The 23,644-nt window shown below is 36.4% G+C and overlaps 1 protein-coding gene across 1 annotated transcript in view; it reads right to left on the bottom strand.

The window, feature by feature from the left end:
- ADGRV1 (adhesion G protein-coupled receptor V1) overlaps positions 1-23,644 on the bottom strand; it is a 577,341-nt gene that overhangs the window by 530,441 nt on the left and 23,256 nt on the right. The window contains exons 2-6 of the mRNA XM_037012118.2: positions 7,831-8,015; positions 5,726-5,875; positions 4,567-4,662; positions 2,029-2,133; positions 20-133 (exon numbers count right to left, since the gene is read on the bottom strand). Coding sequence (XP_036868013.2) covers positions 20-133; positions 2,029-2,133; positions 4,567-4,662; positions 5,726-5,875; positions 7,831-8,015 — 650 coding nt within the window. The remainder of the gene's footprint in view (positions 1-19; positions 134-2,028; positions 2,134-4,566; positions 4,663-5,725; positions 5,876-7,830; positions 8,016-23,644) is intronic.

Below are 23,644 nucleotides of genomic sequence, written 5' to 3' on the forward strand. Positions count from 1 at the left end.
AGCATTTAACGTCTCCTACCTCATCATCAAGTACTGTCAGGTTATAAACTACTGTTGCTCCACCAGGGGGAAAGGTGATATTTCCTTTAACTGGATTCAAATCTTCTTCAGGTGGATTTGGGCCACCCTCCACCTGAAAGGAACATAAAGTGCCATAAATAAATGCAAAATATTTCACAAAAGTAAGAAAATATTGTAATGTTAGCTGACAAAAATCTGAAGTTTACTTAAAAATGTTTTGCAAGAAGGATTATACTAATCTGTATTAAGTCTTCCCTTCTGATTAATAGTTAAGGCCTATAATATAGAGACTTTCACACTATGATTACATTAAACTACATGGTTTCTAAGAGCTTTTACTTTTTTACCCTCAGCCATTACATTAAACCTAAAAAAAAAAACATTTTTTTCTTGAGATAAAGGTATTAAAAATTAGTTAAGTTCTCTTATGTAGTGGAGTCAAATACCAGTTCCACCACTGACTGTGTAACCTTGGGCAAGGCATTTAGCAACTCCATGCAGCATTTTCCTCATCTTTAAATGAGGAAAATCTTTAAAATAAGCACAGTAATACCCACTTTATGGGCTAGATGAGATTTAATAAAATCATTCCTTTTGAAAAGTATTTATTAAGTACTCTGTGCCCGACCTCTTTTAAGGACTAAGGATACAGCAGTGGACACAGCAAACTCCTTGCCCACAAGGACCTGCCATTTAAGGCAAAAAGGGAACAGATGATAAACAAATAAATGTGTATGTGTCAGAGGATGGTAAGTATTATAGAGAAAAAATTAGGGGTATAAGGGAGACTGAATGCTGGGAAGAGCTGCTCTTTCTATGCAGCGATAATCAATGTAAAGCACTTGGAACAGTGTGTGGTGACACTAAGTGCTCCACAAACAGCTGTAACTGCATCAACAAAACAAAAGGCTCAAGACCCCATAAAACAACTTAAGACATCCACAGAGAGTTTGGGAACACTATAACCTAAGATGCTTTACCCTTTCACATCCAATTTTTTTCCAGTCTTTTCTATATTCCTTATCAGATATGTATTTTCAAAAATGTATTATCTAAGTGCACATTACTAACATGAATATTGCTTAAGGCTTCCTGCATAGAACTTGCAGGACTACTGCACATTTAAGTAGTGTTTACTGTGTTTTCATGCATTATTGTGTTATGCCATTTTATTTTCTTATGTAATTAACATAACCTTCTATGATATAAATCCCCATAGGGCACAAGTAAAACTTGTTTATGCTTCAGTAGAATTACATTACATACATCGAGTTATATACTACATTCATATTATTATTAATAATTAAGATAGAAACTGGTCTCAAAACTTTCTAATGCTCTCATGTCTGAAAGTAGCCTACGATCATGTTCTGGATCATCTAAAACAAAAAAAAAATCAGTTGAAGATTTAAATATGTGTCTCAAAAAAACAGCAATATGGTGACACAGTGGTGTGCATGCAGTCAGTAAGCAATAAAATAAAATGGTTACAGCCAGCATCCTAAGAAATGCACCTCACCTGCTGCCTATCTATTCCTGTCAAATGCTGTGACGTCTATGGACCCCCAAGGTGGAGTGCAACTACTATTAACCATCCATCAAAGGTAGTTTTACAAATGGGAATGTAAATGAGGGAAGACTACATATTAAATAAATTTATATAAGCCTAAGTATAGGCATTTTTTAAATTTATATACTCTAAAAGGTTTATCATAAAGGTTCTATGAATTTTATAGAACTAACATTACTTTTATTCTATTTTGGTTATTACCCCCAAGTCCAAAATGATATGTTGTGTTTCACAGAAGCACAGTATACTCAAGCATCAAGGAAAATGGTTTTATATTAACCATGAAATTTATCAGATAATAAAGGTCTCTGCTTTTGTTTCATTTTTATTAAGAATCATGCCTATTTTACAAAAGACCTTGATTTTTAAAAAAGTCATAGCCATCTGGTACGAACTCTAAAATGTTACCATTTAAAATAATTTCAGAATAAACTTACCTCAAAAGACACAATGACCATTCCAAAGGTTCCTTTTTCTCTGATGAGAGTAAGAGGCACAGATTCATTTCTGCCTCTGGGCTCACTCACCATGATTGAGAAAGGCTATTGGGAAGAGCAGAAACAATCAGGTGCTGATCAGTCAGAGGTAGGAGGTGGTACAAACTGTTACCTTAGAAACACACTGAATCCTCACAGATAAATTGATCTACCTTGTACTCGATTTACAGATAAGAATGTAGCATTAACTGTAGCTAATAAAAATGTTTATGAGGTTAAAAATAATAGTGTAAAGGGAACATAAAACAAATGAGGAAAAAATCTAGGTTCTTGTCCTGGTTCTACCATCAACTAGCTGTTCTACTGACACATCTTAACAGTTCCCTAGTCAAAAGATGACAAACACAAATGCTCACAGGAGCCCAGGAGGTCACAGAAATGAGTTAGTTGCACCTCCAGATCAAGACAGCTCACTGGGACGCCCACTCAGCCTTGCTCCCAACCACTATTTTGTCTTCATCAGTCAGCTGGCCATTGAAAAGCAGACAACTGCTAATGACTTTTTTGGAACGTGATCACTGAGAGGAAGAAAGAGCCAGGACTTCCAATGCTGAAATGTGCTGGCCTGGTGGGGTGAAACTCAGGGTGGAAGTGGAGGAAGAGGGAAGGTGCCAGGTACCCACCAGCTAGGGCAGCAGTGCCCATCTCTTGACACTAAGTCTCAGGATCCCCATCCACAAATGGGGATAGGAATGCCTGTCTCAAAGAGCTGTGATGAGGTTTCAATGAGACAATTCACATCAAGTGATTATCCTAGTCCGGCACATAGGAAGGCCCAGTAAATGGCTATGATCATCAGTGTTATCTTCATTATCAATATAGCCATTGTCCAGGCCAGGAACCAAAGCAAGGCGATTTAGCAACTACTGTGAGCTCAACAGTTACTTAATTTTAATAAAGTAGGGCAGGTGCCCTGGCAGCACTGAGACCATAAAAGCCAGGTACTTGAGATCAATGCTAGAGACCAGGATTCATCCCCAGAGACTGAGATGTATAATGTTAAAAAAACAAACAAACACCAAAAAACCTTTAAACAAATCATTATGAGGTTGGAGGTGAACAGTTAGGAGCATGTAGAGGAAAGGAGGGAGAGAAGTTAAGCAATTAAGGGAGCATGATTCATAATTAACTAATAATTCCCTTTCATTCAAATAAAAATGACTGATTAATTTAGTTAAGTTTTAAAAATGATGCTATAACAGAAGTTATAAAATGTTTGCTACAGTATTGATGTTATCCACATATCCTTTTTACTAAAGACCTGCAATTATAAAGATCATATTTATCTACAGACCACCTTGTCTAAAAGATAATTTAAGGTACTGAGAAAAGGACATACAATAAATACACCAATTATAGTAGCAATCTAAATTGGAGAATAAATAAAAAGCTGGGAGTATCCCATCATCTCCTATTAGTGGCAATTAATAATATGATTCAAAAAGATTCCATATCAGAAAGATTATTGTAGTCTAAAACTTAGTGGCAAAATTGAATTGCATTTGAGATAATATTGTTTGAAGAGCTAGAAACAATTTCTCTCAAGGGAAAACCTGTCTTGCATGTTTGTTTCTAAAAATAAAATCCTCTGAACACAGGGCCGGCTAGGGACACAGGAATTTGGTGATAATGAGAAAAAAAGAACTGCTGAGCAAAAAACTAAGGGAGAGGACAAGAAATTTTAACCCTCAAGAAATATGAATTAATGGGAAAACCTCAGGGTGGGGATTAACTACATAACTTTTAAGAGCCGTAATGTCTGATGTTCCATTTTAAGTTTATTATAGATTTTTTAAAATATTCTTCCAGTATGTTTTTCTCATGTCCAAGTCACTGTAACTTTCAGAAGCTGACAGACAATGCTTTCAGTGGCCATCAGGGAAATCAAGCAAAAGGAACTAGGTTACTACATCTGCCAAAGACTGAAAGTTTGTGCCAAAATTCATGTTTGGGAGGTGACTAGGTCATGAGAGCAAAGCCCTCATGAGTGGAATTAATGCTCTTCTAGAAGAGACCCCAGAGAGAGCTCTTCCACCATATGAAAACAGCAAAAGAGCCATCTATGAAAGTGGAAGTGGGCCTTTACCTAACACCAAATGTGCTCTGTCCTTGATCTTGGACTCCTCAGCCTGCAGAACTGTGAGAAATAAATTGCTATCATTTTTAAGTCACTCAGTCTACGGTATTCTGTTACAGCAGACAGAACCAAGTTAAGACAACACCCAAGTTAGAGACTACCACAGGAGGTGACAAATGAGTCAGGTGGAATAATCAGCAGGAAGAGATCCAGACAAGACATGACCATTATGGTAGGCTTCCTCTCAAATCTCAGGTAAAACAAATGTACAGCCAATGGAATGTACAGATGAGGACAAAGCAAATTTATTCAAGTACCAAGAGACAGGATAATAGGTAACGTCAGAAAACTTGATAAACTATTATCTAGCAACCACAAAATGAATCAAATTGTAACCATACCATATTAAATGAAATAATTCCAAATGCATTGTCATTTGATAATATTGTCACAGTAACAGTCCTTGGCCATCCAAGTTTCACATTTGCTGAAGGTTTCTAAAAGCCCAAAAATAAATTAATACATTAAAAATAAGAGGGAAAACAATCATTTTAATAGAATTTGTCATTATTTGGAATATGAATAAAAATACAAGCATGTTTTTAATGAACAGATTAAGAAAATGTATTCATACTAAGTCAACATGGCACAAAGTTCTAAACAAGAATTCTTCAACAAAGTTTTGAAAACCATTAATCACTGACTGTTATAAGCAATTGCTGGCTAGTAATATTATAGTTACTCTAATGTCATTACTAATATAACAGAGAACTAAGTAAACAGCATGAAATTCTATTCAAACATGATTCTTTTATTACACTGTAGAAGGTGCTGAAAGTTAAGAATTATTCTGTAAATCACAGAGCCCACTGAAAGATAAAATATTAAAACAACATTTCTAATAAATATGGGAAGGATTTTCTGCAACATTTCTATGATATCCAATAGCAGCATAAAGGAATATGAAACAAAAATTCACAAAATCAAAACATGATGGCTTCAAGCATCATTTTCATAAAAATTTTAGTCACACTGATACAATCATTCTTAAAAAATTCTCAATGTCTTTCAAAAATTAACTAAAGCAACATTAGCAGTCATTGCCTCAACCCAACAGATTAAGTCATAAAGGACAGTTAAACCTTGGGCTGTTCATGCATCTTTCCCAGGGGAACTACAAATTTACTTGAATGCACAAGAAACCCCCACTTCCATGCCTGTTTTCTATCCTTCTTCCTTGAACTCAGAGGGCATGGTCATTCTTTGTCCATCCGGTATCAGGGAAGGGATAAAAGACAAAAGGGCTAAAGGGAAGACAAGGTTTTCCAGGGCACCTGTCATGGCAATCCCTACAGTTGAATGGATCCAAAAATTAGTTGTAGGATCTTCTGAACAAGATTCTCTGTGGAATAACGAGACCATGGAATGGCCAAAGAGGTTGGCAGCCTGGCTTCTGTGAAACCACCACCAGTCGCCTAAATTGGCTTATCTCAAAAGATACAGATTTTACACCTTTCAAGTTTATGAGTTTAAAGTTGAGGCAGCAGGAAAAGGACTTACCTGTAATGTTAGGTGAAAAACGAAAGTTTCATCAGGCTCCGGTAAATCATCATCACATACTGCTATGTACACTGTCCTATTTGTTTCTCCAACAGGTATAAAAGCTGCAGCATACGTGTCAAAAAAGTCACCTGTGTCCTCTCCATACAGCTATCAAATGCGAAAAACAGATGGTTCTTATATAACACAGTGTTAGAACAAGCAAGCAAAACTGATGCTAACTGGAGCAATCAAAAGGAAAAACATGAATCAGCAACTGACACTGATAAGTACAGATAGGATGTACAAAAACAAAACAAATATTAAACTGATAAAAATCACCTTCAAAAAAACAATGCAAAAAGAAACGATTCTATGCAAAACATTCATTTATGCTCTGAAAGGTAAAGGAATTAATACATTAATAAGTAAAAATCACAATAATGTGAATTTTTTTTTCTCTGCCTCTCGACTGATCTGAAATGGATTACAGCAATCCTAACAAGAAGACATATTGTAGCTAAAATTCTCCCAAAGAAAGGGTAGAAGTAGCCTGTCAAAACATGTCAGGAAAATCAGTTATTTTTCCTATCAGTTTCAAAGAAACTGTTCTTCCTGAAACTTTCAGCATGAGGTTTTATTTATATTCTCTTATAACTACAGTGAAGACACAAATCCTTTAGCATTTGAAATTACTAGTCTTTACAAACTGTTTCTTGACTTTTTAAAGCTTCATTCCGTACTACCAGCAATTGCTAATAAAATTCTCAAGGGAGCAAATAATTATGATATAAGAGAGCAACTTCATGTGCAAATCTAAATGAGATTACCTTTGCAAAAGAACTCAAAAACAGCTACCAGAAAAAAACTATGATTTAGTAGAAGTAAAAAATGAAGTACATGCATAGGGAAATTTTAATCAATTCAATTTCTAGTTTTCATTTATAAAAATAAAGCTTTAAATCCTTAAGAAAGCCCAGTAGTCTGTCAAGAGTATTGGAAAACTAGTACTCACATCTTAATGTTAAAAGTGGCACCATCTTTTAGAAAGCATTAAATATCGACTCATTAAGCAAAGAGAAAAATACACTATTCCAACCCAGAACATCATTCAACAATTCAAAATATGAAAAATCAACATGTATGTAGAACGTTTCATCAGAGCAACATTTATAGCAGCAAAACTTGGAAGCAACCTCAACAAAAATCAACTGAGGAATGATTGGGACATGATGACACCACCATTAAGAAAAGTTGTGAAAATGACAAAGCAACCTGAAAAATGTTTGGATACAATCAAAATTATATGTAACAGATTATCAAATATAATATATACTCAAACTAAAAATGGATTCAATAAATATATGCATATATGTCATGAAAACCAAAAGCGATGGCACAAAATCACAATAGTGGGTTTGTTTCATATGTAAGTTTTTCTTTCTCTTTTTACAATGTTTCAAAGTATGATAATTTAACCTATGGCTTAAAAACATTCTTTAAAACAAAAACTTCAAGTGCTTTGGGCCTCAAACATAGTATCTTTAGTGGTCATATGACATTACTTTCTTGTTAAACAGGGACACAAATAACACAATCCAGCCAATGAATGGCCTGTGTGCAAGACAGATCAGTAGTTTAATGAATTCTAACTTCTACTTCAATCAGTATACTTAATTTCACCCCGAAAAAAGGGCCCCCCTGACATACCTGAGGTTTTTTATTTTTTTTAATCGGCATTTTTCTACTTCTAAGTAATTCACTTATTTCCTCTAAGCCACATGACCACAGATAATATATTTGAGTGGAGATATCTAGAATCCAAACTACCTAAAATGTACTTTTACTTAGAAATACTTAATAATTATTATTTGTTTTGTCTTAAAATAAATATATGATCATTTTTAAATAAATAGTCTATATCTTTAAAATACTGTTATTATCAAACACACATGCTACCTTGGAACCCTCTCTAATCCCATAAGCAATATCAACAGTGTATCTGCAAATCATTTATCAGAATGAAGCTACACAGCATCTCAAACAGTTAATAAAAAATCCTTGTCACTGAAACTAAGAAATTTCATATCTACTTCAGGAAGAATAGAACTACAATCATTCCTTACCGACACAACTGCAGTGACATTTGCTGGCTTTCCTATTCTTTCGATGACAAGACGAACAACTGTTGTACTTGTTTCGTTAACTACAAATTTTGTTTGTCCGGCAAACCTTATTTCAGTTTCTCCATACACAAAAGGGATGAATAAAGCTGAAAGAAGATTTACTAATAACAGTGCAGAAGGCATCCCTATAGGGAAAAAAAAAAGATCTTATTCACAAAACAGATCTAATATATTTTCATTAGTTGCTGTCTAGAGCTATAAATACAGAGTGGAGTTAGACAGTAAGCAACTAAGACAGAAATACACCAACTATTAAGCCACCCAATTCAATAGTGTGATCACACAGATAAGTCAAAAAAATCTGTCTCTTCTATGGTTCTCTTTTACTTTTCATAACTACTTTTTGATCTTTAACTTATATACCACAGCAATATATATATATAACTTGTGAAACTTATTTATTAGTTTTTTAAAAATTGTCCCTCCAATTTACTCTAAGAAAAACCTAAGCAGCAGTGTGAAAATTGAATCAAAGACCATCTTTCCCCAAAGGAATCTGCAAAATACAAGACAAAACTAAGAAAAAAAATCAAATGAGGCTTATTCAACTATTTAGTAATGATCATATAAATATGAGCAAACTCTTGAAACTGGTATATAAAGCAGTTAAAGCTAAACTTTATTAATATAATTATTTCTTGGTTGTGTCTACTTTTCCTTAAATTTGTTTTATTGGGATGCTTTTTAAAATTTGTTGTTATTGGAAGGAAATGCTTTCAAAGAACACAAATATTTTCAGGACTTAAATTTCTCCCATTTTACTAGCTAGAATACTAACACCACTTCTTAGAAAATGTCCATTTTGCTTTAAAAATAAGTAAATTTGGTAAAGTGAGTATTGCTTTTCCATGACTTCTATTGTTTTCATATTACTGTGTATGTTTATAAGTCACCAATATCCTTCTTGCTTTCAGAGCTGTGTGACTCAAAGGCTTTCAAAAGCACAACAGCACAGTGGCCTCCTGAAAGCGCTGTTTTGTAATGTAGATGTACCTCTAAAAATGTGAACAATTTATCTCACGGATCATTAAGATTCCAATGGATTATGTGACCAGTCACACGAACATAACAAGTTCATGCGTTTGAAAGGAGAGCTGCACTACATACACAATGAGCCAGTACGCTTCCTATCAATCTGTACATTGGTCAAGAAGTAATAAAATCTTCATGTATGTGATATTTCCACATGGCTTTATATTCAGGAACCACCAAATATAAATTCTTGATATACTTTTCCAGTTTAAATGCAATTTTGTCATTTTTATTCAAACAATGCAGTCTGCGATTGCTTAATGATGCCCTGCATGGTTACGGCAGCCAAGTCCATAGACAGGTATGCAGAGTTCAGATGGAGTCCAGGGAAGAGACAGGTCAATAGGGACAGAGATTCGGAAGAACTAGGGCATTTCTTACAGCTGTGCCTTCTTAGGAAAGCCTGCCATGGGGTTAAGGGCTTTGGGAGAAGAAATAAAGCAGTTCTCTCGCAGTTGCAACTCTTTCCTGACTTGTAAGCCAGAAACGTTTACCCAAGGAAAGAAATGAAAAAGATGAGAGAAAGGGAAGGAAAAGGGCAAAGTCTGGGTGAGAAAGGAAATTATGGGCAGTTCAGGGCTAAACCAAAGACAACTGAACATCTGTGGTATTTTAAAGTCAGAATGATTTCATACCTCACTTAGGACAAATAGTGGGAACAAAGTGAGCTAGGGATGAGAAAGAAAATACAGAATGGAGGAGTCAGGAGACAGCCAGCCAGGCCTCGGATGTGTAAGAAAAAGATACGGTCTGTTATGGTTTTGAAAGCAAAACTCAATTCCCTGAACACAACATATTATAGAACCTCGGGCTGAGTGAAACAAGAAGATACCTCAAGTTCCAAGTAAGAAAGAGTAAAGGTTAGATGCAGCATAAATAACTGAGAACACAGGTCCCCAAAATTTGTTCAGCATAAGAATCGACTCAGATGTTTGTTAATACTGATTTGCACATCCAGCGATTCTGATGCAGTGAATTTAGGGCAGAGCCCCATAATCTGAATTTAACAGGCAGTCGCGCTGATTCTCATACATCTGATTCTTGGGACACCCTTTGAAATGTACTGCCCTACAGTGTGAGTTAGAGTGTGAGGAATGTATCCTGTAGTGGACATACAACAGACTACATTTGTAGTTTTAACTTAATTACTGAATTTTTCAATGCAATATGCTTTAACTTATTGCAAACTTCCTCATAAGTTTTTCTACGTATTACTATAGTACACTTTAAGATTCCATATACCCTGAAGACAAACTGTAATGACCTATATAGAAAGTAATCATAACAACAAACGCTTAGTGTTGTTCTGCATACTTTATATACAATAAGCATTCAATCTTCACAATATCTCTATGATGATGGTGCTAGTATCATTAACCCCATTTCATAACTGAGCAGACTAAGACACAACAGGTTAGTCAACAAGAGCAGAGCTATTATTTAGCTAAGTAAGTAGCTAGGCAGGATGTGAACCCAGGAGTCCACCTCCAGACTCTCTACCCAATAAACACCTCTTAACATTTTATTCCTATAAATCACAGATCCCCACCTTGAATAATATGGTAGATTGTTTATGCTATATGTTTCCAAGCATTCGAACATTTTAAACTCATGCACAATACCCAAAACTACCACCAAACTGCATAATTAATGGGTCTCCTCAAAGTTTGCACCTTATTATTCTGATAAAAATTACATTTATTTACCTGAAACTTCATTTTTCTTGACTGATTTAAATATTTATATTTAACAGCATCTGGTAATGTCAGGACCAATGAGCTCAAATGGTGCATTCTTGCAGCTTCCCAGGCAATTAGAGCTCCAAGATCTTGTGGTTAAGTCAGCAAAATTCATTTTAAATTGGAGCACATCAATGAGTTTTGAGATAATGCAAAATGAACAAACAAGCATGACTGGAAATGCCCCAAATTCTGTAACATCATTGATAATAGAATCTCCTCTGCTTTCATCTTTTCAACTTGTAAGAAAAGTTGTTGAGCCAAAATTGGCAATCAATAGAAATTAAAAGATGAAGGAAATGCTTTGAAAGTGCAGTTCCCACTCAAAGACAAGCATAATTACACAAATGCTGAATAGTTTCTTTTTTAGAGTAACTAGGTACATTTTCTTCTACCATATTAAAAATCTAGTCTTTGGAACTCCACTTTATTAAATTCAGAAGACAGCATTAACTGACACCACACGTAAGTCTTGCATTTATTTCATGCAATTATTACCTCCATCTGTATTATTTTGCCCTCCACCTAGAAAAAGATAATGACTAGAAGATGTAGGACATGTAGACAAACCAAAAGTGTCTTCAAAAAAGAACAAAGCAGGTCTGTACAACAAAGGACACCATCAGTAGAACAAAAAGGCATCCTACAGTATGTGAGAATATATTCAGAAATGACATATCCAATAAGGGGTTAACATCCAAAATATAAAAACAGCTCACATACTTCAACACCCAAAAAGCAAATAACCTGATTAAAAAATGGGTGGAGGGTCTGAACAGGCACTTCTCCAAAGAAGAAATTCAGATAGCCAACAGGCACATGAAAAGATGCTCCACTTCGCTAATTATCAGGGAAATGCAAATTAAAACCACAATGAGATATCAGCTCACACAGTTAGGATGGCCAACATCCAAAAGACAAGGAACAACAAATGCTGGCGAGGATGTGGAGAAAGGGGAACTCTCCTAACTGCTGGTGGGAATGTGGATTAGTTCAACCATTGTGGAAAGCAGTATGGAGGCTCCTCAAAAAACTAAAAATAGATATACCATTTGACCCAAGAATTCCACTCCTAGGAATTTACCCTAAGAATGTAGGATTCCAGTTTCAAAAAGACATATGCATTCCTATGTTTTTGCAGCATTATTTACTACAGTCAAGACATGGAAGCAACCTAAGCATCTATCAGTAGATGAATGGATAAAGAAGATGTGGTACATATACACAATGAAATATTATTCAGCCATAAGAAAACAAATCCCACCATTTGCAAGAACATGGATGATGGTAGAGGGTTTTATGCTCAGTGAACTAAGCCAGGCGGAGAAAGACAAGTACCAAATGATTTCACTCATTTGTGGAGTATAACAACTAAGCAAAAACTGAAGGAACAAAACAGCAGCAGACTCACAGAACCCAAAAACGGACTAGCGGTTACAGAAGGGAAAGGGGTTGGGGAGGATGGGTGGGGAGGGAGGGAGAAGGGGATTAAGGGGCATTATGATTAGTACACATAATATAGGGGGTCATGGGGAAGGCAGTATAGCACAGAAAAGATATGTAGTGACTCAACAGCATCTTACTATGCTGACAGACAGTGACTGTAATGGGGACTTGATAATGGGGAATTTAGTAATCACAATGTTGCTCATGTGAAACCTTTATAATATTGTATATCAATGATATCTTAATAAAAAAATGAAACATAAGCAGGATAGGAGTATACCAATTGGCTTGGTATTCTGGAAGAGTAAATGTTCCTCTGATTTTCACAAGGTACCCCACCGTCATGCTTCTTTAAATTAGCCTGCCATTACTTCCTTTCTCTTGCTCTTTTCCTAGATGTTCCTAGTTCTTTCCTCTTGAAAACCTAGTGGTATTTGCGAACTTTATCCCACACTTGGATTACTTAGCATATAAGCATATTGAATAGCATTTCTAAAACAACACTCACCAACACAATATGTCATAATAACCACTGAATTCTAAACTCTGTTTATGCAGGATATTACCTTCCTAGTACCTTCTCTCTTATTATTGGGTACCTTAGGAAAGGTAGCCAAGTATAGTATATCCTGAGTAAATAGCAATAGGTTCCATTTTAAGTTTCAGTCAGTCTTCAGAAACAATAGGATAAGGAATAGAATAAAATAAATAAATGAGAATTAGGACCCAATAGATGACAATGTAAAAAAAAAGAATTCAATTGATTTTACTGATTTTGCAGTAATCAAATTTCATACAAAACCTTTCATCAATTTGAAAGTTAACTCACTTTCTAAGTTTCAGAATAAACAATGGTACAACCTCTGTGAGTAACAGGACAAGTCAAAAGACTAACTTTACTGCAGAACTGAAGGGATGCATGGGGCTTTCAGCTTCATATCTGGTCCCGTCAATGCCGTAGCAAGCATCTTCCCACGGTGTGACCCACCGGGTAAGTAATACTGAAAATATGATCCTAATGGAGCAAGGTTTTCAAGTTTAGGATTACTTGAATTCTATTACATTTACAAAAGGGCATTCTAAAACTATAGAATTACTCCTGTGGAATAAGAGAAGTTTGTCATTCATATCATCAATTATTCAGCCTCTAAGAATTCTTAATCTATGTTATGTGTATTTGGAGAGTACTACAAAAAATGACCTTTTCCTTCTTCCATACCAAAACAAAACTTAAATTCGTGCCTTTAAAAAAAAAGTAACCTAATATTACAAATACAGGTAATACTAAATATTTTTAAGTGATAAAGATAGCCTCTTACAGTTATTCAGACTGTAAGTGATGTTTACTGCTTTTGTTTTTTATTTTTCATTTATTTTCAATTTTAAAGAAATGCATTTTATTTTATTCATCATTAAATAACATCTACACACCTGGTACAGTGTTAAAAAGGAACCAAAAAAGTAAACAATGAAAAATCTTCCTGACACCACCCACCATGAGCCATCTACTTTATCTACCCATAATCAATTAGTTATTGTCTTTAAGATGTATGTCTATAGGAGAACATTCCTGTGACAGATTTTGTTTTCTTCTGCATATACACTATAGTAACCAACAGTTTGTTAAAACAGAGATAGATGCTTGGCTTCAGTACAGACATTCATGATGGGAACACACTTATCATCTCAGCTACACACCATCATCATTGCAGAGCTCATCGATAAAATGATGATTCCCACTAACTTTCACCAGACCTATCGATTCACTCTCTAAGGAGGGGTAGACAGATCTGGCAACTTGCACTTGCCAAGACCACACATTGTCAAATCTACATTAATCAGAATGTTTGACCTGATCAAGAGGACTGCTTGACCTCAACCTGCACCCAGAACACAGGAGTCACCCTGGGTCCCCCATTACATCATCCTGGGGTTCTATGATTCTTCTCCATGTTTGATCTCCTTTTTGTTGATTCTGTTTTCCTCTTCTTGATCTGCTTGGTCTATTTCCTTGCTTTGATAGAGAAAATTCTCCAGTGACTTCCTGATTAAGGGTGTGTAGAAATAAACCTTTTAGGTCTTGTATGTTAGAAATTGGTGTGACAGTATTCTTCCACTTGACTAATACTTTCATTTTCACAGGGCATAGACTTTGAGGTGAAAATAATTTTCTTTATTTATTTTGAAAGCCTTATTCCACTATTTTCAAACTTCCAGAATGGCTCTTAAAAAATCCAAAACCATTTCAATTCTTAGGTGTTATATGTGTTGGCTTTTTTATGTTGCCCCCCCCTGAAATTATTCACTTTCTCCTGAAATACATGAAATTTCATAGGATTTTTCTTGGAATAGGTTCTTTTGGCTGAGCAGTCCCCTTCAATCTGATACTCATCCTTAAGACCTGCAAATTTTTTGTTATTTACACTGATTTCTCCCCTTTAAGACCTGCACATTTTTTGTATTTTCACACTGATTTCTCCCCCTTCCATTTTCACTGTTCCCTCATCCTAAAATCCTATTATTTGATGATGGTAGTCTGGGAATAACCCTTCATTTTTTTACCTTTTATTCTACTTTCCAACTGCTTGATTTTTGCCCTACTTTCTGAGAATTCATTAAATTTCAGTTCTCCTACTAATTTTCTTGACTTAGGCTATCATGTTTTCAGTTTCTAGGAATTTAATGTATCTTAGTCTTTTCCACTGATCCAATACATTCATTTATTTCTCACAAAATACTGATTTTTTTATAAGTTTTCTGTTCTTTTTATAATCTGTTCCCTCTAAATTATTTTGTTATTTATTCTAGAATCTATCTTCTGTAAAAGGTTTCTTCAAATGTCTAGTAATCCTTGGTTATTTGCATACACCTAAGTGTAGGAGACTAAAATGATGATTGGATGCTCGGAACATATGGATCTGTATATCTGTATATGATTAAGAATAAGAGACCAGACAATTTAAAGCTCTGAGCATGTGTGAGAGGGTGTAGCTTGTCAACACCAAGTGAAATGGGTAAAGCTTTTACTGGAAACTCTCAATTTTAGTATCTTTATAAGAGACTTTTTACTCTCAGGTTGATTAGGTTCCCTAAAGAAAAATCTCCTCTTCCCTTACCTAGAAGATATATACACAACTCTGAAGACTTCCAGGACCAAGGGCAAGAAAAGGACTGGGGTCTCAGCACTCAGTAATCACATGGTCATCTAATATGTTTACTTTACGGCTCCTCACCCTCAAGCATGCCCCATATCCCCAGTCAGCAAACCACGTTTTAACCATTTCCGGAGAATAAATATCAGGGAGTGTCGCATGGAGTCACGAGCAGTGTGCAGCTGAATGATCATTTAGGAATCCTTCTCCTCGAGCAGCTTTCACCGAATGAGATGCTCACCCACCACCCACAGTTACAGAGGTATCAGATGCTACCATTTCCAATACCTACTGAGGATTCCTCTGTGCAAATCTGGATATTTCTTGGCCTGCTAGCTTCAGAGTTAAGCTGCCCTGGGTTTGCTAAACCAATTACTACTCATCTGTCTGCCTTCTGGCTCAAAAACTACATTGCTAGTGTCTCCTCTTCCCTTCTATCCTTGTGGGCTTACTTTTCTCAAAACAAAAATCTCTTTACTATGAAGTTTTAGATGGTTTAGCTAGACCCAATATTAGAAATACATATCTAAAGTTCACATTGTCCCCAATTTTCTTAAACACTCAAGATCACTTTAAATCTCATCTGTCATGATTCTACAAAACATCTGAATTTCCCATTAAATGCTACCAACAGTTTCTTTTCATCCCCTTCATATTTTCTACTACTTAATGTTTTTACTCATTTACCTACTTTGGTATCAATCCTGCATTAGGAGTCAAATTACCTAGCATCTAGTCCCAAACTGGGTGATGGGTTTCTAAGGGATCACTGTATTACTCCTTCCATTTTTGTGTATGTTTAAAGTTTTTCCATAATAAAAAAGCTTGTATAAGAAAAAGATCTTTAAAGGCCCCTAACTGCTCTTAGAATAAAATGCAAATTACAAGGCCCAGTATACACAGATCCTATCCTTTCTATGAAGTACCGCCGTCCCATCACTCCCTAAGCCGCACTTGTGTTCCAGGCCTTGAATCAGTCAGACCCCCTCCGTCTGTGCCTTGCTGGTAGCTCCTGGGGCCGAGGACTCTCCTTCCTCCCACCTTTCACATAACCCTTTCTCATCTTTTATGTTTTTTCTTTAATGTCATCTTCTCAAAATGACCTGTTATCTGTATGTAAAGAAGCTTATCCTCTGATATCCTTCTCTCAGGCTTTTGTTTCTTTCATTGTACTTAACCACAACTTGCTTTTTATTCCATCTCTCTCCTTGGAACAAAATACCTTTGGGACAATGACCTTGCCCATCTTGGATATCTATGCATTCCCAGCACCAAGTACAGACCTTGGAATATAATGGGCCTTTAAGACATTTATTTAATGAAAAACTGAGAAGGAATAAACTAACCCATCTTCTTAGAGTAACGGGAAGGAGGGAAAATGTGGTACCATAAAGGAAAGCAAGAGAATTCCTTCAAATTCCCTTGTCTTATTTTTTTTGCCAGGACCAAATACAGTGGTCTTACTTGGACTTTGATTCCCCTAACATGGGCACAGACATGAAGCTAATCGATATTGATCATTTTTAAGGAAAATTATCCAAAACTCAGATAGAAGGCAAAAATGGGTGTGGCATGTACTTTCAATATTATACAGGGCAGACCCATCCAAGATTGACAGAAACACACTTTGCTGAACTAAACAATTATATACCTTGATAAAAGGTTTCAGATTTAGTGAAGTTACCTGTCAATTTGGAAATTTTCATCCACAAATAATTTTTGTCCAGTGAACAGATAATCCAAAGGTTTTTATTGCCCAGTAGGGCATTAACCAGTTTTATAACTTGCAAATTATAACATTCCTTTATTAATTATCTTTTAGACAGCCCCTCAAAAAGCTCTTTGAACCGGTATTAACACCCTACTGGTTCCCTCATTAGTGGTTTGAATAAAATCTTTGACATGTGCTCATTTTATATTTGTATGACACTCATATTTGTAAAACTTTTGTGAAGCATACTTTAACACAATAATCTTCCACAGTAACTATTACACTAAACAAGCATACAGTCAGGAACAATACTTCAAGGAAAAGCAACATGTCACTTAACACAAATGAGATCAGTAAACAGTGATACAAGGCATAAAATATTTTTAATGTTGTATACAGACTTCTGATTTCTATCTTATTTCCAAAATATGTAAGCTTGACATGTTTCATGAGACCAGGTGCTCCCATATGCAGGAGTCACCAAATAAACAGATCACAAAAGCCACTCAAGCTGCTCATATTTGGATTATAAACACCCACCCAAGGGAACAGGAGGAACAGGGTACAGAAGCTTCAGTTCTAGAGCTTTGTGGGACTCTAGGAGATTATGGATTTCAACTGTGCTCTTTTTAATCCACTTTGGCAAAGCACAAAATGAAAGAATTCAGAAGCAATAATGTAAGTCAAGATTTGTTCATGAAGTAGCCAAATGTGAGTGTGTGAAAAGTATCTGTCGACAATTAAAACACACTTTCTGTTTTCCTTTGCAATCTAAGAACTATGTGTCTAAAAGAAAATTTCTTGGACTACCATCAGATGGCACACCTCCATTTCCAAAATCAATCAATCAGCAATGATTTCTCGCATAATGAAGAGATTGTAGGAATTTAAATATAGATTTTTGCCACCTGTAACTCTTCACAAATTTGTAATTCCTCATAAAACTCAACAACAAAAGCCACAGAAACAATTTTCTTGAAATCAAGATCTCACTGAAAAAAGAGCTCTAATTATTTCTAGTCTTCTTTCCTCAGTATTATCTAAAAAAAAAAAAAAGCAAGTTCTCTCAGCCACTTTCTGGGAATTTCTTTCTATTCTGTACCTATTTATTGAATACTGAGTGTTTTTACTGAAGAATCTAAATGAATTATATTCACTCATGGCAGGTAAGGAAAAAAGCAAAGAGAAATAGAGCTTCATGTTACAAACCTAGAGGTTTCAACCCAGAGAGGCCTGGAGATGGCTTTTAATCCAAACTCTGTTTACAAAATAATATTAAAATAATTTTTGATAGGGGGGAGGGAGAAAGGGGAGGGAGGGCTGTACAACACAGAGAGGACAAGTAGTGATTCTATAACATTTTGCTATGCTGATGGACAGTGACTGTAATGTGGTTTTTAGGGGGGACTTGGTATAGGAAAGAGCATAGTAAACAGTATTCTTCATGTAAGTGTAGATTAAAGATCAAAAAAAAAAGAAAGAAAGAAAGAAAAGGGGGATTACTCCTTGATAGGATAAATCTATTGGTAAATCAAAGATTAACGTATGCTTTAAATATCCTTAATTTTGATCACTTAAGGGGCTCAGATGATCGGCTATGGAGGTACTCCTTTCTGATAATATTCCTTTCTCGTAATAAAAATAAAAATAAAAAATAAAAAATAAAAAAAAGCAGTTCCTGTATGCTGACCTCCAATGAGTTCTACACAGTGGTAATAGAGGGCATGTCAAAGTGTGGGCAAAGGGTCTGTTTGTTTTTATGCAGAAGATCAAGGACTAGCTTGGCTACCCAGAAAATGAACTAAGATACGATATGAGGAGGAGCTTCCAGCATCAGCACTCTCTGGAGGATTCGTGCCGGGGGATGATCATCAAAAAGCCTCCACAGGGATCTGGGCGATGCTGCGGTTGTGGCTGCGTCCATCCCACCGTTTCCTGGACTTGCCACTGGAATGAGGAGGGAGATGTCTAGGCTGGCATGTGCATACAAGTGAGACAACAAATTTGAGTGGATCTGTACTGCTGGAACTCAACCAGGAGTTGGGAGGGGTGCAAGTTGTAGCGCTCCAAAATCTTACGACTATAGACTATCTACGGTTAAAAGAACATATGGGATGTGAACAGACCCCAGAAATGGGTTGCTTTAATTTGTCTGATTTCTCTCAGACTGTTCAAGTACAGTTGGACAATATCCATCATATCATAGACAAATTTTCACAAATGCCTAGGGTGCCTAACTGGTTTTCTTGGCTTCACTGGAGATGGCTGGTAATTATAGATTTGCTTAGTTTATGTCACCGTATTCCTATTATGTTAATATGCGTGCGCAATTTAGTTAGTAGTTTAAAACCTATACATGCCTAAGGTACTCTACAAGAAGATATGTCAAAGAAATAATCAATCCTCCCATGTTTTCTTCCATATGCTACCTCTATAGCTTTTCTTCTTCCTTCCTAATTACAACCCTTAAATAGAATTCGTGCCTCATATCGAATTTACCGAGCATCATAATCCCTCCAGGTAGTAAAGATACCTGGAGACAAGTGCTGGGCATAGAAGCCACAGCAAAGAAGAAAAAAGCTAACCTTTTCAAACAATATGGCTTCTCTCTCACTTACCAACTTTACATTTCCCTGTATAGCCCCGGAAGATGACTGGTTAGCCAGAGACAAGTAAGATTCCTCAAGGGAGGAACAACCTAAGACAGGCACAGTCGCAGGGGGGCCATCAGGTGAGAAATCGGGGAACAACAGTGGTGAAGCTTAGAACCTCACCCCCCCGTTTTGAGAGAAAGCTTCTGCATACGTGGATGTTTTATTGCCCTTGTCTAGCTCGGATTAGCACATAGTCTACAGGCACACACACGATCATCTACAATTGCTCTCTTACAACACTAAACTATGTTTTCTACCTTTATCTTGCATCTACCTACCACTTCAGCATTTTATTAAAAATAAAAATAATAATAATAAAGGGAGAAATGTGGAATCCACATATAAATCAAGTATAAAAATCAAACAAATATTCATATTTGACCTGATTGTTTATAGTTCTTAATGCGTGATCAAAACCAAGTTTCTGTGATGACTGCCCTTGTACTGTTCACCATGTAAGAACTTATTCACTATGTAAGAATTCGTTCACCATGTAAGAACTTGTTCGTTATGCTCCAGAAGATTGGAGACTGACGAGAATTAGGCTTGAGATGGATTAATGATTGTGCATTGAGCATTGACCCCCCTATACAGAATTTTAACAACCATTTGATCAATAAATATGAGATGCCCTCTCAAAAAATAAATAAATAAATAATTTTTGCCAAAATTTAACATTTGAGTATTTCACATTTTTAAAAACTGATTTCTGTCTTCTGCATCTGTGGATGTTTTGTTGCCCTTGTCTAGCTCGGGTTAATACTTAGTCTATAGGCACACACCTGATCATCTACATTTGCCCTCTTACAGCACTAAACTATGTTTTCTACCTTTATCTTGCATCTACCTACCACTTCAGCATTTTATTAAAAATAATAATAATAATAATGGAGAAATGTGGGATCCACATATAAATCAAGTATAAAAATCAAACAAATATTCATATTTGACCTGATTGTTCATAGTTCATAATGCGTGATCAAAACCGAAAGTTTCTGTGATGACTGCCCTTGCACTGTTCACCATGTAAGAACTTATTCACTATGTAAGAATTTGTTCACCATGTAAGAACTTGTTCGTTATGCTTCAGAAGATTGGAGACTGTTGAGAATTAGGCTTGGGGTTGATTAATGATTGTGCATTGAGTCCCTATACAGAATTTTATTGTTGTTAACAACCATTTGATCAATAAATATGAGAGATGCCCTCTCAAAAAAAAAATTGATTTCTGGATTATTTTGAACAGTTACCCCAAACTGGCAAATCTTAGTCCACATAGCTGTATGACATCAACTGGCAGGAGCTGAGCAACAGCTGTTATTTACACAGAGAATTTGCTTTCCAGGACCCTGCCAGTGTCTCCCCAGACTACAGTCAAAGAAGAAAGTAAAACATTTCTTATGTTCATATCATTCAAAGTTGGAAAAGCAGGCACAGGTGTGTGCCCACACATATATGAGAACATGCACACACACATGCACACACACACACGCCCTGTGGGCTGCCTCCTGCAGGGTCCCAGGAATCTGATTTTATAGGTCAGTGGGAAAGCATTCCTGGCAGTGTGTACCTTAAGGTCCTGTCACAGATGGTATGGAGCCTCTAGCTAGATACCAGTGTCCCTGGGGCTGTTGAGCCCCCAGTCAGCTCTAAAGCAGGAGGCAGTATCAGTCCCAAAGTCAGGCCCTTGGGACCCTATTCTAGTTTCTGCCATCTTCTCAGCTGTTGACTTCAGACAAATCAACTCACTTCTCTGGGCCTCAAGTCTCAACTGCTAAAGGGAAGAAATAGGAGCAGCTACAGCACAGGGGCAGGAGTGAGACGCAGGAAGGAATTCATCCCAGCAGGCCACAAAGTGCCAGATCCCAGGCTCTAGGCCTTCAGTGTCCACATGGGCAGGGGCCCAAAGAACACGAGTGGGCATCCTAGACCACCAGTGAGGTCTACCCCCCTGCCCACTCTCACAACAGCAACACCAGAATGAAAGGAGGAGGGTCGAGGCAGATGGAAACATGAAGAACCTAGACAAGCTTGAGAAGCACAATGAAACCCATCCTGGAACTTCGAGATCAGAGGGGGAATACTGCAGCATTGTGTGCGAAGAACAAAATGATGGGGTTTCTGATGACCCACAAACTTTGAACCAGAGTTATCAGCTACCTCTGCACACTGCGACTGGTACAAGAAGCACAGGGAGAAAAGAGATCTGGGAACTCTGGAAATGCCCCCTCCTGGTTGCACCTAGCACACCAGAGAGGGAGAAAATTTCTTTTTCTTTTCAGGGCAAGTCTGTATTCGATCCATAATAAGGTGAGGTTCCTCCTGAGGAAAAAAAGAGTAGTAAAACGAAAGACTAAAAGGCCCTGAAGGTATTCTGAGATCAAAACCGCTGCCACAACAGCTCTGTGGGGGAGCCCAGTGTCATCTTCAGCCTTAAGTACCCACAAACCTTTTAACCCCCCAGCTTCTGCTAAGCCACCACCATGACTTTATATCATGTGTTTTTTTAATGTTTACCAATTATTTTCATAATAAAATAGAAAAAATGCATAATGCAGTTTGACTAATTAAGGTCAATACTTTATCCATATTTTGTTTTTTTTAGATATAGTTATCTACATTAAATGCTCACCACAATAAATATGGTTTTATCTGCCCACCATCTGCCAACACAGATATTCAGTATTACTGACTATATTCTCTATTCAATACTTCCGTCCCCATGACTAGATATATATAACTGACATTTTGTGCCTTTTTATCCCCTTCACCTATTTCACCTACTTACCCCAACCCTTAGTTTCTTATTTATTATCAGACTTCCTTTTTCTGTCTGAAATTTCTGTCAACCAGAATACCATATCACACTTAATTGTCATGTTTTCTTAGGCTCCTGACTGTTTCTCAGATTTTGCTTATTTCTGATAACCCTGGCAGTTTTGAGTACCGGCCAGGCTTTTTGTACAATGTCCCTCAACTGAGATTTGTCTAATGTTGTTATGATTAGACTGGGATTATAGATTTGGGGAAAAAGACGACAGAGGTAGAGTGACATTCCCATCACATGTTATCGAAATTACACACTATCAATACACAGAAATCTGTTGCATTCCTACATACTAACAACAAACTAGCAGAAAGAGAAATCAGGAAAACAATTCCATTTGCAATTGCATCAAGAAGAATAAAATACCCATAAATAAACCTAACCAAGGAGGTAGAAGACCTGTATCCTGAAAACTATAAGACACTCATAAGCAAAATTAAAGACAATAATAAATGGAAATCTATCCTGAGCTCATGGAAAGAAAGAATTAGTATTGTCAAAATGGCCATCCTGCCCAAAGCAATTTACAGATTCAACTCAATCCCTATCAAAATATCAACAGTATTCTTCAATGAACTAGAATGGTTATATATGGAATCACAAAAGACCCCGAATAGCCAAAACCATACTAAGGAAGAAGAACAAAGTTGGGGAAGAACAAAGCTCCAGTCATCAAAACAGTATGGTACCAGCACAAGAAGACCCATAGATCAATGGAATACAATAGAGAGCCCAGCCATAAACCCACACACATATGGTTAATTAATATATGATAAAGGAGCCATGAATATGCAATGGGGAAAAGACAGTGTCTTCAATAATTGGTGTTGGGGAACTGCACAGCTACTTGCAAGAGAATGAAACTGGATTACTGTCTAAGTCCATACCCAAAAGTAAACTCGAAATGGATCAAAGACATGAATGCAAGAAATGAGACCATAAAACTCTTAGAAGAAAACATAGGCAAAAATCTCTTGAACGTAAGTATGAGCAATTTTTTCCTGGACACATCTCCTCGGTCAAAGGAAACAAAACCAAAAATGAACAAGTGGGACTATATCAAACTAAAAAGCTTCTGTATAGCAAAAGCCACTATCAACAGAACAAAAAGGCAACCTACAGTATGGGAGAATATATTTGTAAATGATTCATCCAGTAAGTGGTTAATATCAAAATATAAAAAGAACTTGTAT

Source organism: Manis javanica, chromosome 1, assembly GCF_040802235.1.
Source record: "Manis javanica isolate MJ-LG chromosome 1, MJ_LKY, whole genome shotgun sequence".
Classification (NCBI taxonomy): Eukaryota; Metazoa; Chordata; class Mammalia; order Pholidota; family Manidae; genus Manis; species Manis javanica.